General features: G+C 41.7%; 1 protein-coding gene across 3 annotated transcripts in view; it reads left to right on the forward strand.

Moving 5' to 3' along the window:
• FAM135A (family with sequence similarity 135 member A) overlaps nucleotides 1–15,692 on the forward strand; it is a 180,272-nt gene that overhangs the window by 29,379 nt on the left and 135,201 nt on the right. For 2 of the 3 annotated variants that reach the window (XM_068281457.1, XM_068281459.1), the window contains exons 2-3: nucleotides 11,493–11,566; nucleotides 12,183–12,296. In XM_068281457.1, coding sequence (XP_068137558.1) covers nucleotides 12,220–12,296 — 77 coding nt within the window. In that variant the 5' untranslated portion in view covers nucleotides 11,493–11,566; nucleotides 12,183–12,219. The remainder of the gene's footprint in view (nucleotides 1–11,492; nucleotides 11,567–12,182; nucleotides 12,297–15,692) is intronic. The other variant, XM_068281458.1, reaches the window with a different exon arrangement.

Here is a 15,692-nt window from a genome sequence, read left to right on the forward strand (position 1 = left end):
GTTTGAAGTACATGTACTTGTGCTCTAAACAGTTGCATTGACAATAGATGCATGATCATTAAGGGCCACAGTTATTGTTCGTGTGTACTTACTTGTAGCCAGTGAGGTACAAAACGAGCTTTGTATCATTTTGTAATGGCATGATGGCACTTTTGCACAATGTTGGAACTTTAGTTATAAATGGCTCTTCAGATTCAACACTGAAAGAATGGATTTACCTTCATTTTCAGTGTGTGTATTGGTAGTTTTTTTTTTTTTTAAAGAAAAAAAAAAAGTAACTTAAGTGTAATTATAATTTACAACCATGCAGTTAATTGTCACCAAAATAAATACCTGCTCTTATCCATAGAAGTAGAGAGGAGAGAGAGAGAATGAGAATAATAAAGTATTTGGAATCCCACACGGTTGTGTGCAATACTGTCCTAAGTCTTGGACATGTATCAAATCTTGAGCGTGGTCAATTTTAGCACTTCCAAGAAGTATGAGAGCTCACAGATTTTAAATACTTGGAACAAATTGTGTATTTAAGCTTTCATACTACATGGAAATAGTAAAATTGAGCTATCGAGATTGATGTGGGTATGCACCAATACAGTTTGATAATACCTGCTGAGCAATTAAATCGTAGGGCTAATGCAGCTTGTACAACTCTAGTGCACAGTCTGACTGCTCCCGGTCACACTGTGCACTCAGACTGTGTCCCAGCCAGACTGGGTAATCCTGAAGTGAGGAAATTCCCGTTCCTGCATCCAGCCCATCTTTCCAGCGCCATCCTCTGGTGTAGAAATTTGACCTGCTTGGCCAAATAGTTCCGAGGACAAGCAAATCCGTACTGCACGTAAGTGAATCAAAACTTCTGTTTCAGGCCTCTTGCACACTGCAAATCACAAATCCGATTTGCCATTTACGATTCCGATTTTCCCTGGATGCTATCAACACAAGAAGAAAACCGCAGCATGCTGGACCGTTTAAAAATTGGAATCGCATGTAAAATCGAGTCAAAATCGCAAATCGGAAACACATGTAGTGTGCAAGAGCCCTTTAAGAGATCTTAAAGTGCACCTAAACTGAGAGGGATATAGATGTTTCCTTTTAAACAATACCAGTTGCCTGGCAGTCATGCTGATCTCTTTGGCTGCAGTAGTGGTTGAATCGCACACCTGAAACAAGCATGCAGCTAATCCAGTCTGACTTCAGTCAGAGCACCTGATCTGCATGCTTGTTCAGGGGCTGTGGCTAAAAGTATTAGAGACACAGGATCAGGAGAGTCAGGCAACTGGTATTATTTAAAAGGAAAAACCCATATCCTTCTCAGTTTAGGTTCCCTTTAAGCTACATTCCTGAACAGCTCTGGAACGTGTACCTATGAAAAAGCCTGTGAGACTTGGGCGCAGGATACAGCTGATATGTGGCGTATCCTGCTCCTGCACAACTCCCAGCGGCATGAATTACTATTCACCCTCCAGGTCGACGTGGATGGTAGAGAAATGCGTAATTTGGCTTCCATTAATTGCTGGCAACCGAATTACATAAAAAATAACTTCAGCTCTGTCTTCTGACGGCTGCGAAGTTACTCACTGTGCACTGCTATATTCTTTTACAGTCTATGGTGGCGCCGGCTGCGCCCAAACCTCCTGTGCTGGATTTCTAGTGTTCGTCTGGAACGACCAGCCAACAGAGGAATGGGAAAGCTCTATGCTATCCAGTGACTTCCCTTGCGTAGGTTAGTATCCTACATTTGCTTTAAACCAACTGTGCAGTTGTTGCTTTTTCTAGAACTACCCCAAAACTGCATCCTTTTAACATTTTATATTTAAAATGCCTCTTTGGCACTAGATCTATTTACCATTGAGTAATTGTACCTAAGCAGTCATATTCAGATCACCTTACATTTCAGAAGCATAATTTACTGGCATATGATTCATGTAATGTATACAGTGTATTTAAACTTTCTGGCCTTGTTTCAGTCTATTTTGCATTGATAGCTAGAGAGATTAAATCGGTTTTGACAAATCAGGTGCTTGCTCCATTGGGGAAGCTTTATAAATAATCTAATCTTGAATATTCTATTTATGTTTCCCTTTCAAAGACTTTGCATGCATACTTTCTTTTAATAAACAGTCGGGATTTTTTTCTGCCTCTATTTTTATAAGCTTGCATAAAGCAGGCTGCTGGGAGCTCCTCATGATCCGGAACTGCTATTCTTTTTGGTTTCTGATTAATGTAGTAGGTAGTAATGTGTTAAGAACTACCACTGTGTGCATGAATCCAGAGGGTGGCATGGCTGTGGCAGTGGGAAAGATGATGTTGAATCTGAGCCTTCACATTTTAGCTGATGAGTAAAATTTGTATTACCTAAATTATATCCCCCGTCTTGTTGTGGAGTTTGTGTTTATCGATTAAGTCTGGTAAGGATAATGGAGTCTTTTTTTTTTTTAATAAAATTTCTTATTAATTACTTATTTTTCACCTAATTAATAAAAAATAACCTTTCAGCACAAGCAAAATAATCACTCCAAGTTACGGGAAGTTGTTCCTGACTTCATTTCAAAATTACTTCTCTTACCTTTTATTTGTTCGCTCATTGGGAGCTTCAAAATGTAACATAGATAAGGTGAAAAACCTTTGAATCTTCCCCGTGTGCTGTAAAATTTCAGTATTCTGTTGTATAGCTTTCAGGCCCTTATACAGAACCATGGAAATATTCTTATTATGCATTTACACGCACTGGCCATTTTATTAGGTAAACCTACTTGTTAAAACACATGCCTAATCACATAGCAGCAATGCAATGCATTTAGGGCTCGTTTCCACTACAGGCACACACATTTGCATCTGAATGCAAATTTGTGTGCATTTATTTCATGTGAATTTGCATGGGTAAGCAATTTTTTTTATTGTCATTCATCACTATTGACATATGCACGCGAAAAACGCAAACCTGCAAAAATGCATAAACCACGTGGAAAATTGTTACAGAGGTGGACATTTTTTTTTCTCCTGCGGGAGGAGGAAGTGAATTTCATCTGTAATGAAAACAGGCCCATTGAAATACATTGTGCATGCAAATTCGTGTGTGGCAAATGCACGCGCATTTCCCATAGTGGAAACGGGCATTTAGGCATGGTGAAAACTAATTGTCAAAGTATAAGCAGAGAGTCAAACTGTAGAAAGAAATTTGTTTTAAGTGAATGTGGCATGTTTTGTCAGACTACGTATTGTTACTGACCATGTCCATCCCTTTGTAATCACATGTACCCGTCTACTGATGCCTACTCCCTGCAGGACAATGCTCCGTCACAAAGCTCACACCATCTCAACTTTATTTTTTTACTATAACAATGAGGTACCTATACTTCAATGGCCTCCACCGTCGCCAGATCTCAATCCAATAGAGCTCCTCTGGGATGTGGTGGAACCGTAGGCTTTGCAAATTACAAATCTACAGCAAGTGCATGATGCTATCATGTCAATATAAACTAGAATCTCTGAAGAATATTTCTGACACCTTGAATCTATGCCACAAAGATTTAATGCAGTTCTGAAGGCAAAAAATGAGCACAATCTAGGACTAGGGGGTGTACCTTTTATAAAGCCAGGGCCACCATTAGAAAAATGTAACTAGCCACCCCACCCCCGTTTCCCTGTGCGAAGTGCGCTGCGGCGAAAAATGTGCATGTCTTCCACACTGAAGAAAGCGGCATGCACAGCGTAATGCTGCAAAATGTAGCCTTGACCATGGTATGTTGTGGGTGGAGCCAAATACTAGCAAAATACAGGTAGTGCCTGGTTAACAAATGAGATGGGGACTTGTAGGTCCGTTCTTATCATTTATCCGTTCTCTTTTGCCCCCCTCTTTTCTTCCTGTGTTTCTTTTGTCCCCCTCTGTGTCACCTCAGTTTGTGCCTCTTTGGGGTCCCTCTGTGTGACTTCATGTCTCATCTCTTTTCACCCTGTGCCTCTTTTTTGTCTGCTTCTGTTCCCCCTGTGCCTCTTTTATCTCCCTGTGTTACCTCTTGTCCCCTTCTGTCTCAGCTTTTCCCCCTGCCCTAGCCAGGTTTAAGTGCCCCCAGTATAGGTATCCAGGCATAGGTACACCCAGTATAGGTAGCCAGGTATAATTTTCCCCAGTATAAGTAGCCAGCTATAGGTGTGGTGTTCCAGTATAGGTAGCCTGGTGTAGTTGCCCCCACTATAGGTAGCCTGGTATGGGTGGTGCACCAGTATAGGTTAGCCAGGTACAGGTGCCCCCAGTATAGGTAGCAAGCTATAGGCACCCCAATATAAGTAGCCAGGCGTAGGTGGTGCCCCAGTATATAGGTGGCTAGGTATAGGTGGTTCCAGCCCCAGTATAGGTACCAAGGTATAGGCGGTGACCCAGTATGTTAGTGTGCCACAGGCCCGCAGCCAGCACATGCAGCCCTTCCAGTGCTTTGGGGGGTGGCCCCCAGAAGTCCGGGGCCCATCTCTGCAGTGTCAGTTGTCCCCCCAGTTTTACCTGTGTTATAGCGATTTACTAAGTACACAGAATAATTTCTGCGGTCACCAACTATCCTTCAGCGGAGATCACAGTATATATATATCATAGTCCTAGTGAAATCACTTACCATAATCGAAGGCCAGGTTTTTTTTTTTTGGGGGGGGGGGGGGGGGGACATGTTAACCTGTAAGTTTGGAAAGTGAAAGGTAACCAAACATACAAACACCATTTAGGTGGTGTGCTGTTGAATCCATTCTGGGAGCATAGCCTTGCAATGTGAGCATGCTGGACACTTGGCCACTGTGGTGCCTTGTGGCAGAAAGATGTTTATGTGCAATCACCCTGGCCATGGAGGCGCCCACTTGTTGAGCTGTGACTGTCATTTGTTATCCTTGTTTCCTGGATTTATACAGTCCAGATGTATTTTGGTTCATCCTATACATATCTTTTGTTGCTTTATGCATGACCCCTATTGAGGTTTTGACTGATACATTCATTCTGTCTTTACAAGGACTTCAAGTCACTTGACTTGAAACAAGCCAGTGTTGTCGCCTGAAAAATACTATTACTATACCCAAAATGTTCATGTATGGCATATTCCTATTTGTACCTTCCCAAGTTCCCTCTAACCTATAAGGAGTAACAGCTTTACATGTCTGTCACCTCAGAAGATAAGTTGAGTGTTGTATTTTTTTCAAAATGCAAACACGCCGCAAAATGCTTGGCAGTGGGTCTCAGGCCATTAGCTGGATGGGAGATACTTCTGGGAGTAGTGATCTTTGCTGTATGGGAGTTCTGCTGCTGGTTTGGCTGATAATACCTTAATTATAAGGAATATCATAGGATGGATATTATGAGTAACTACAAGGTAAAATGTGTGTACCTTGATGAGTTTAGCGCTGGTACTGGGGTTGTTTTGCACTGTGATGTGGTATTGGTTAGGTCTACAGTGTTCTTCCCAGGCTCTTTTAGCAGGGTGTTCCACACGGCTAGTTTTGGTTACTTTTGGTGAGCACTCCTATGCTGTTAGCAGTGTTGCACAGAGAAGCACTCGACCTTGCATTCTCTCATCACACCCCACCCGGCAACTTTTTTCCTCACACCCGGCTGGAAAAAAATTCTGGGGAGAACACAAATTTTTACATATAGTTTACATTGTTGATGCTGAGTATGTTTTTTTTGTGATTCTTATGCCCTTAGTAGGTCCTTGGGATTTCACTACTTTGCATTCCTTCTGCCCCATGCGATCTCACTCTGCCGTGATCAAAATGTTAAATGATACGTGAAGTATCATTCAAGATGAGAGAAGTGTGTGAATACATGGTGCCAATGCTTCTTGTTACTTGCCTATCTTACCTTTTATCCCCCATCTATAAGGATTAATTATTTAGGACTATAAATCAGTATCTCTGCAGGTGGGATATGTTGGACAGCAGCTCAGTTCTCTCCGATATCTGATAAGGGATTAAAAAAAAAAGATTAAAATTAAAAAAAAAAAATTGAGTGGCCATGACAAACACTTATGAAAGGAAAGAAAAGCTAAGAAAGTTCAGTATGTCATTATTACTCTTTATATGAGCTAAATAAATAAGGCCCTGTTTAAACTGGAGTGCTGTGTCTGTGTCCACCTCTGCGACACACACGGCATACAAGTAGCTGCGATTCACACCTGAATCCCCATGTTGTGCCAGTGCATGGCAATAGGGACCAAGATGAGATGTCTGGGAAATTGATGCAGACAATTTTTTTTTTCAATGCATGTAAATTGGAAGCAGCCTTTTGAAATCAATAAGCTGTACTTTTTGTTTGCAGGAAATGGATCCAAATTCACAATTGGTTTGGACCCAGTGGAAATAGGGCAGCAATAGATGCCAGTGAGAGAAAGTATTGCATTTCATAAAAGTCCTAGTAAGGATTAGATATAGATACAAATTATCCCACCAGGCAATTAAATGCTTGATGTAAGTTGGTGGAGCACTTCTCTTAGAAAAAAATGCAGTTGGAAAGTATGTAGTTCAGATTTGTTTTACACTAAATAGGTGTGGTTTGATTTGCTTCTGGGGAAACTGATGCATTTAAAGTGTTTGCTTTTCCAAACCTTGTCTAGAAGTGACTATTCTTCATACAGGTGTAATTGATGCTGTTTGTTTTTGTTTTGTTAGTTTTTTTTTTTATCAATGGAGCATGAATCCAAGTCTTTTCTAATGTTTGTGGAAAGGGGCTCAGTTTATAAAAACTGGAAATGTTGCTTTTTATTTATTTATTTATTGCTGTTTCACCATACATTTCATGCTGAAAAATGTGCAAGAACTGGTTCTTTATTTTTATTTTCTGCTTTTCCTTTGCTTTCATTTTCAAACCTACAAAGTTGCAACAAGGGCAACTGGGTATAGAGCGTTTGTTAGTGGCCATTGTTTTGTCTTTTTTCTTAAAGAGGAACTCCAGCCTAAACAAACATACTGTCATTAAGTTACATTAGTTATGTTAATTAAAATAGATAGGTAATATAATCTTACCCACACTGTTTTAAAAGAATAGGCAAATGTTTGATTTCATGATGGCAGCCATCTTTTTGGTGGAAAGGAGGTAACAGGTAGCATGAGACACAGTTCCAACTGTCCTGTGTCCTGAGCAGCTCTCCCAGTTGCTAGGCAACGTCAATAACAACATAGGAAATCCCCTCATGCTCTGCACAGCATCAGGGAAAAAAGCCCGGGCTTTTTTTTCTTAGATGGGTGGAGCATAGTTAAAAATGATGCTTTGGTAAGAAAAACAAAGTTCTGATGCTGTGAAACTGTTAAAGAAACACCAAGCCTTTTCAGTTCTGCTGAGTAGATTTTTAGTCCGGAGGTTCACTTTAAAGTAAACACTGATTCTTCCAGGGCTGTGGAGTTGAGTCGGAGTCGGGGCAATTTTTGGGTACCTGGAGTCGGTGCATTTTTACTCCGACTCCTAATGAATTTAAACTGTTTCAAAATAGAAAATATGATAAAATATTCTATTTCTAAGATAGTAGTCATTATAAATAATTTATATATACAGTAATAGCTCTGCGTAGTTCACAAACCTGAAATCAACCAATCAAAAAATAGTTACTCGTGCTGCTTCAGTAAAGCAGTTCCCGTATTTTTAAAGTCAGATATAATATGATTGTGACTGTACAGTATATATGATGTGTACACAGGAATTTTTTATATATATATATATATATATATATATATATATATATATATATATATATATATATATATATATATATATATATATATATATATATATATATATATATATATATAATCTTTGGTGTAAGATTAAAGCCTGATGTTTAGCTGTGTCCCTAAAGCCCTTGTAGACTTGCATTGCTTTTGCAGCCCTTTGTGGTAAAATAGGGCAACACATTCCTTTTCCTTAAATCTCCTTCCCTGCAGAGTTGCAAGCGGGAAAAAAAGAGGGGGGTAAACACTCAACCCAATCTTCATGGCCACAGGGTGTACCGCGGCACGCCAACAGGGGGGAGGGGGGGGGGGGGGCTGAATGTCCTCAGGGCATCCCATGTCACATGACACCGCTGTGGACATGGAGACCAGATGCTGGAAGCGGCGATTAGTTGAGTGTCAACCCTCTCGTTATGCCCACTCACAACTCTGCACAGAGGGAGGGGGAAGAGGAATGTGCAATTTGGGAGCGAGAGCTTGGCAGTGAATTGTAAAGTTTGCATACTGAAAGCAGAAAATGTGGAAGAATCCAGGGCTGTGGCGTCGGTACAAGGATCCACCAACTCTGACTCCTCAGGTTAAGATTCCACCGGCTCCACTCCTCCAATTTACATATTACAATTTTGTTGATTGAAAGTACGTAACATGAAATGCATCTCTTAACTTCCAACACTTAGGAATTTTAAAGTACAACAGAAGTGAGAGGGATATGGAGGCTGCCATATTTATTCCCTTTTAAACAATACCAGTTACCTGGCTAGCCGGCTGATCTTCTGCCTCTAATACTTTTAGTCATAGACTATAACTAGTCCTTGTTAAGAGTACTTGTAGAAGACAGGAACAAAGAACATCTATCAGGTCCTAGGCAATATAACTGTGGGTACATGTAAGAGTGATGTGCAGGTACTCTGCAGGACAATGAGGCTATTCTTCCTCTATTACACATTCTTCATGTACAATCCGAACCAGGTTTATGGGTGATAGACAACACCTCTGTGTTCAATGTGCACAACATTCTCAGTGTGATTCCCTGCAGCTCTGTGGAGAGTGCATATGTAGAGTATAGTACTACTGTATAACAAAGTAAACCTGAGACAGATGAAATTAGTTTTATACATACATGGGAATTCCTCCAGCCCCCTTCAGGCTAATCAGTCCCTCGCTGTCCTCCACCACCTGGATCTTCTGCTATGGGTCCAGGTACTTGAGCCAGTCGGGCGTAGTGCGCATGCAGACACTCCACCGCTGGGAGCGTACTACACCTGGGCAGCACTATTGTGCAGGTGCAGAATGTTCCTGGCTGTGGAAGCAACAAGCGGCCGCACTGCGCTGACTGGCTGAATTACCGGGACTCATAGCAGAAGATCCAGGTGGCGGAGGAGGACAGCGAATGGATTAGCCTAAAGGGGGATGGAGAAACCCCCAGGTATGTATAAAAATGTATTTTCATCCGTCTTAAGGTGGCCACTAACGGTCCAATTGCTAGCGAAAAATTGTTCGAGCAATCAGAAATTCTGATCGGATTGGTTGTAAATAATCTCCATTGGTGGGCACAATCGATTATGAATGAGTGAAAAAAATGTCGTCCGAATGAATTTTCGTCGAACCAAAATTTGGATTTTCTAGTTGGTTGTGATAGGAAGCAAAGATTGGTTAGTTGATGGTGTAGTGAAAGATGTGTTACAATATTTCACTTCCGATTAGAGATGTGGCGAACGGTTCCCGAACCGTTCGCCGGCGAACATCTCTAAATTCATGGGCCTCTTACTACTTCCGGGTCGCAATGACCCGGAGTAGTACGCCTGCGCTGCCCGGCGGAGCGTGTCCTAGATCGCGCTCCCGTTGCCGGGCACTCTCTGCGCATGTGCGTGACGTCATGAGTGACGTCACGCTCATGCGCAGAGAGCGCCCGGCAACAGGAGCGCGATCTAGGACGCGCTCCGCCGGGCAGCGCAGGCGTACTACTCCGGGTCATTGCGACCCGGAAGTAGTAAGAGGCCCAGAGAGGTTCGCCAGGCGAACTGTTCGGCCCAACTCTACTTCCGATCAGAATTTCTGATCGCTCAAATGATTTTTTAATAGAAATTGGACAGTTAGTGGCCGGCTTTAGGTACCCATTCGTAGTCACCAAACCACATTTTAACAACATATCAAATTATTTGATTTCATGAGCAAAGGGAGTGCATAAATTTGCATAAACCAGCATCAACGCAGAATTATTTCCATCTCATTGACCATCTCTATTGGTAACACAGCTACACATTATTTAGATGTTATTTAGTATATATATATATATATATATATATATATATATATATATATATATATGTATATGTATATGTATATATGTATATGTATATATGTATATGTATATATGTATATGTATATATGTATATGTATATATATATATATATATATATACTGTACAGTCAGTCACAATCACATATGTATATCTGACTTTAACCACTTCAGCCTTTAGTGTTTTTTCATCGTATGCATCTGAGCAATTTTCACCTCCCATTCATTCACCAATAACTTTATCACTAATTATCACAATGAAGTAATCTATATCTTGTTTTTTCCACCACCAATCGGGCTTTCTTTGGGTGGTACATTTTGCTAAGAAATATTTTATTCTAAATGCATTTTAACAGGAATATTAAGAGAAAAATGGAAAAAAATCATGATTTGTCAGTTTTTGGCCGTTATATAATATATGCTACCATAATTAAAACCCATGTATTTTATTTGCCCATTTGTTCCGGTTATTACACCATTTAAATTATGTCCCTATCACATTGTATGGCGCCAATATTTTATTTCGAAATAAAGGTGCATTTTTCAGTTTTGCATCCATCACTATTTACAAGCTTATAATTTAAAAAATATTAGTAATATATCTCTTGACATGCATATTAAAAAAGTTCAGACCCTTAGGCAACTATTTATGTTTTTTTTTGTTTTTTAATTGTAATTTTTTTACTAATTAAAAATGTTATTTAAAGGGACTCCGAGCAGTGCAGAAACTATGGAAAGATGCATACCATTTCGAAGCTCTCTTTCCAACAATATATAAACCGCCACCCTACGTCTTTTAGTTTTTGATATTTTCGCGATCGAAATCGCGGCCGCGTTTTTGCTTGGTGTGCTCCCTGACTTATACAGAATGAGTCTGTAATTTGTTTTCAAGCAGCTATCTGGATATATTTAATGCACTGGTACATCAACACTATGAGTGAGGTGGAATGTAGTTTACCAAGTTTGCTGTTCAGATTTTATCTTCCATAGATTTCATTAGTGTGTGTGTGTGTGTGTGTGTGTGTGTGTGTGTGTGTGTGTGTGTGTGTGTGTGTGTGTGTGTGTGTGTGTGTGTGTGTGTGTGTGTGTGTGTGTGTGTGTGTGTGTGTGTGTGTGTGTGTGTGTGTGTGTGTGTGTGTGTGTGTGTGTGTGTGTGTGTGTGTGCGCGCGCTATGATCAAAATGTTTCTTATTGCACACCTTGACATGACCGGCCCCCATTAGATGCTGACAAGGGTGTGGGCTTTATACATAGGACTTTATACATCAGGGATGAAGTTAAATCACATGGGTAGACATGTCACAGAATGCTATTTAAAGCGGAGAAAACAGAGGCATCCTTTAATGTGGCCTAATGCCGAAATGCTGCAGGCAACTGGGGAGGAAGTGCAGGAAGCAAATGCTTTTAGTGTTCATTGATCAGTATTGTGCATGTGTTCTCAGAAGAATGGAGAGGGAATGAAATAATAATAGTAAGGAATTCCTGTTTTCCTTTCTGAGGTGCAGACAATGTGCTTATGGCGGCAAGCATGGATAACTGGAAATGAGATGCGCTGGAAACTCCTTCATCCGAGGTAAGATATGCATTTTCTTTCTTTCTGTTTCCCTCATTTAAATAATTTACTGAAGGCAAGTAAACCAGCATTCAGTAATGTTAATCTGGTAAAGCCAAATTACATAAAGCAAGACATTTTTTCTCTTTATCTGCACATACTGATGAATTATATACAGTAAATACAGAACGTCCATCAGATGAATATATAATTAAGTAGGACGCCTCTGACCTGCAGGTTGCGTTCTGGTTTCAGGGAAGTGATAATAATCGCACATGCTAAGGGCTCTTTCACATTAGGGCAGATTTTGTGCGTTAACGCAAACAGCTAACGTTTGCGTTAACCAAGGTAAGATGAAAGTCCATAGACTTTCATTTTACCTTTCACACCCGACTCTGCGTTTCGATGCGTTGCGGTTCCGACGCACCCGGGCGCAGTTTTTCGTCCAACGCACCCGCGAGCCGGCGTTTTCCGTCGGGTTTAATTACCAGCTACTGCCGCTGATTGCGTCGCACCGCAGATACCCGACGACACGCCGCAGGCAGACAACGCGTGCAGGTTACCCAATTTATGGAAAACTGTTCTATGGGGCTTCCCAAATATGTGTATTCATATTTGTTTTTCATATTCTTTACAGTAACTAGTACATTTTGGTGTCTGCATCTTCAATCAAAATGAGTGATGTTCAAGCCACTGTGGAATTTTCAGTGGAGCTGCAAAAATTCTACAATGTGGACCTTTTTCAAAGAGGGTAAGTTTCCTCATCACCTTGATTAAGGCCTGGGACCCACAAGCCGTGCTTTTAGAAGTGCTTGTGATTTGAAAAGCTACTGCTAATGTAATGCTGTGTGTGTGATCCCAGTTACGGAATGTAATTTTTCTAAAAATCACCCACAGCATTACATTAACAAGAGTTTTACAAATCACAAGCACTTAGAAAAGCACTGCAGGCCCTTTTTCACTCTCAATTGCAATTACAAATCACAAATGCCAGCGATTGCGATTTTTCATTAATTTTGTTATGTGATTTGCATTGCATTATCCCTCTTAAAATCGCTCCAGAAAGCATTTGCAATTTACAAATCGAATCACTATAGTGGAAAATACTTCTCATGATTTCTATGATAAAGTAGCAACCCTAGCGATTTAAAAATCATTAGCGGTTTGTGATTAGGCTGTGCAGTGGAAAAAGGCCCTACTAGTGATTTCCAGGTCTCATTCACACTGGAGCATTTTACTAGCAATTTCATCTTGTCTGTAAATCGCTAGCGCTTCAAAAAGCGCTATGGCAGTGCAAATCAATGGTAGTGTTCACACTGTAGCAATCCCCAGTGATTAGCGATTTGCTGAAACCTCAAACATGGTGCACGCAGCATTTTTGTAGCCATTTTGGATCGATTGCATTTCAATGTTAAAGGGAACCTTATCTTTAAACAAAAACATGAGTTTTACTTACCTGGGGCATCTACCAGCCCCCTGCAGCCATCCTGTGCCCTCGCAGTCACTCATGGCTCCTCTGGTTCCCCGCTGCCAGCTAGTTTCGTTTTAGAAGATGGGAGTCGGATGGCCACCATGTGTACGTTTTTACGCATTCCTGCTGGTGCAGGAAGCTATTGCAGACATCAACAAGTACAATTTTGCGCGTTACGAGCGTAATGCGTAAAATTTTACGCATTACACCCGTAACGCGAACAAATGTACTTGTTGATGTCTGCAATAGCCTCCTGCAACTTCAGGAATGCGTAAAAACGTACGCATGGCGGCCGGCCGACTCCTAGTCGGCAAAAACGAAACTAGCTGGCAGCGGGGGAACAGAGGAGCCATGAGTGACTACGAGGGCACAGGATGGCTGCAGGGGGCTGGTAGATGCCCCAGGTAAGTAAAACTCATGTATTTTTTTTTTTTTTTTAGAGTTAGGCTACTTGCACACCAAGACGTTCCGTTAGGTGCTACGTTAAGGTCACATAACGTGCACCTAACACAACGCATGGTGCTGCAAGAGCCGACGGTAGAGTGAGCCGCGTTAGGCGGCTCGATTCCTACAATGTCTCCCAGAGTGGCGCTGATTGGCCAGCGGGTCCACGTGATGCGGAGCGAGAGACTCCGCATCACGTGGTCCCGCTGGCCAATCAGCGCCCGCCAGTGCAGTGAATATTAAGTAGCCATGTGCGCGGCTACTGTAGCTGGCTCTCCCCGCCTCCTCTCCGCCCCCCACTGCGCATGTGCAAACAGTCTAACGCGGCTATAGCCGCTCCAACGCCGTAGCATGCTGCACTTTGCGGAGAACGTGCAGCGTTACATGTAACGCAACGTGGGCTGTGTGAACAGCCCACTTGTGTTACATTGCTGTGCGTTGGGGGAGTGTTACAGGCGCACTAACGTGCGCCTGTAACGTCTTGGTGTGTAAGCAGCCTCAAGGTTCCCTTTACAGAATCACAAAACACAATCACTCTAAAATCTCTTTTCTGTAAAGTGAAAAGTCTCAGGAAAATCGCTTTGCAAAAGGCTAATGATTTAGCTAGCGTTTTGTGTTTTCCAGTGTGAATGGGGCCGAACTGTGATTGTAATGATGACTGTGCCTGACTATTTATGAACTCAAATCAAGGAACATCTTGATCAATATCCAGGTGCATATGTTTGTAGCAGTACAACACGCGTCAGTTTTATACTTGCAGTCTCCATTGTAGATATGCCTTTAGGATTTTGCCATCTTTAATTAGTATACAGCTTGCAAGAAATACACCAATGTTGTACTTTATCCCACACGTAACCTATTAGGAGAGGGTTTATATCCTTTTTGCAGTGACCCTGTCACTAGGAAGAAAATTCTAGTCAACCAGAACTGAGGCATCACCCAGAGCAGGCATTATTATATAGCCTCACTATTTTAAAAACTTTGAATATTTTAGTGAAATATTTAGCAGGTCTATGAAGTATAATTATTTGTCACATATTAAATCTCTTCTATTAAAGTAAATCTTGGAATAAATAATGTTGTCAGGGACAAATGCTGTGTGAGTATACTTGAAACTCAAATGTCCATGTAGCGGAAGGAGCTTCATCCCCAAAGAAGTAGTGTCAGTCTATTTTTATGAAGAAGAGAACTTGACAAATTATTTGTTCACAAATATATTAACCCCTGAGATTAAAAGACAAAGCACATGTTGTATGTAGAGCATAGTAAGCATATACCATTTTTTATTTATTATCTATATATATAATAGACTAAGTGCCTCAACCTTCAAACAAGAAGAAGAAGTACTTTGCATGAGAAAATTTATGCGTGCTCCAACACCAAGTTTAAGGCCTCTTTTCCACGGACTGTTGAGCTGTGTGCTCAGCAAGCAGTTACCAGGCAGCAACAAGCAGTTACCAGGCAGCAACGAGCAGTTACCAGGCAGCAGCGAGCAGTTACCAGGCAGCAGCGAGCAGTTACCAGGCAGCAGCGAGCAGTTACCAGGCAGCAGCGAGCAGTTACCAGGCAGCAGCGAGCAGTTACCAGGCAGCAGCGAGCAGTTACCAGGCAGCAGCGAGCAGTTACCAGGCAGCAGCGAGCAGTTACCAGGCAGCAGCGAGCAGTTACCAGGCAGCAGCGAGCAGTTACCAGGCAGCAGCGAGCAGTTACCAGCAGTTGTGAGAGTTTGAGAGCCATTTCACTGCCTATTCACAGTCCATGGAAAAGAGGCCTTACCCTAGCAAGTCTGACATTGCAAATCTGGTCTAATTGGCTATTCATGAGGCAATGCTCATGCAAATGCATGCATAAACCAATACCACAAAGCAGTCACCCTGCTACATGCTACATTAGCACTATCCGGCTTAGTGCACACCAGAGCGGTTCGGCAGCGTTTTGCGATCCACTTGCGGCTGCGGATACGCTTGGGTAATGTATTTCAATGGGCTGGTGCACACCAGAGCGGGAGGCGTTTTGCTGAAACACATACTCCCGAGGTGAGGCATTTTTTGGATTGCGGAGGCGTTTCTGCCTCCAATGTAAAGTATAGGAAAAACGCTAACCGCTCTGAAAAACGGCAGTTCAGAGCGGTTTTGCAGGCATTTTTGTTACAGAAGCTGTTCAGTAACAGCTTTACTGTAACAATATATGAAATCTACTACACCAAAAACGCTTTACAAAACCGCAAAATGC

The sequence above is a fragment of the Hyperolius riggenbachi genome, chromosome 4 (genome assembly GCF_040937935.1).
Source record: "Hyperolius riggenbachi isolate aHypRig1 chromosome 4, aHypRig1.pri, whole genome shotgun sequence".
In the NCBI taxonomy this organism is placed as follows: domain Eukaryota; kingdom Metazoa; phylum Chordata; class Amphibia; order Anura; family Hyperoliidae; genus Hyperolius; species Hyperolius riggenbachi.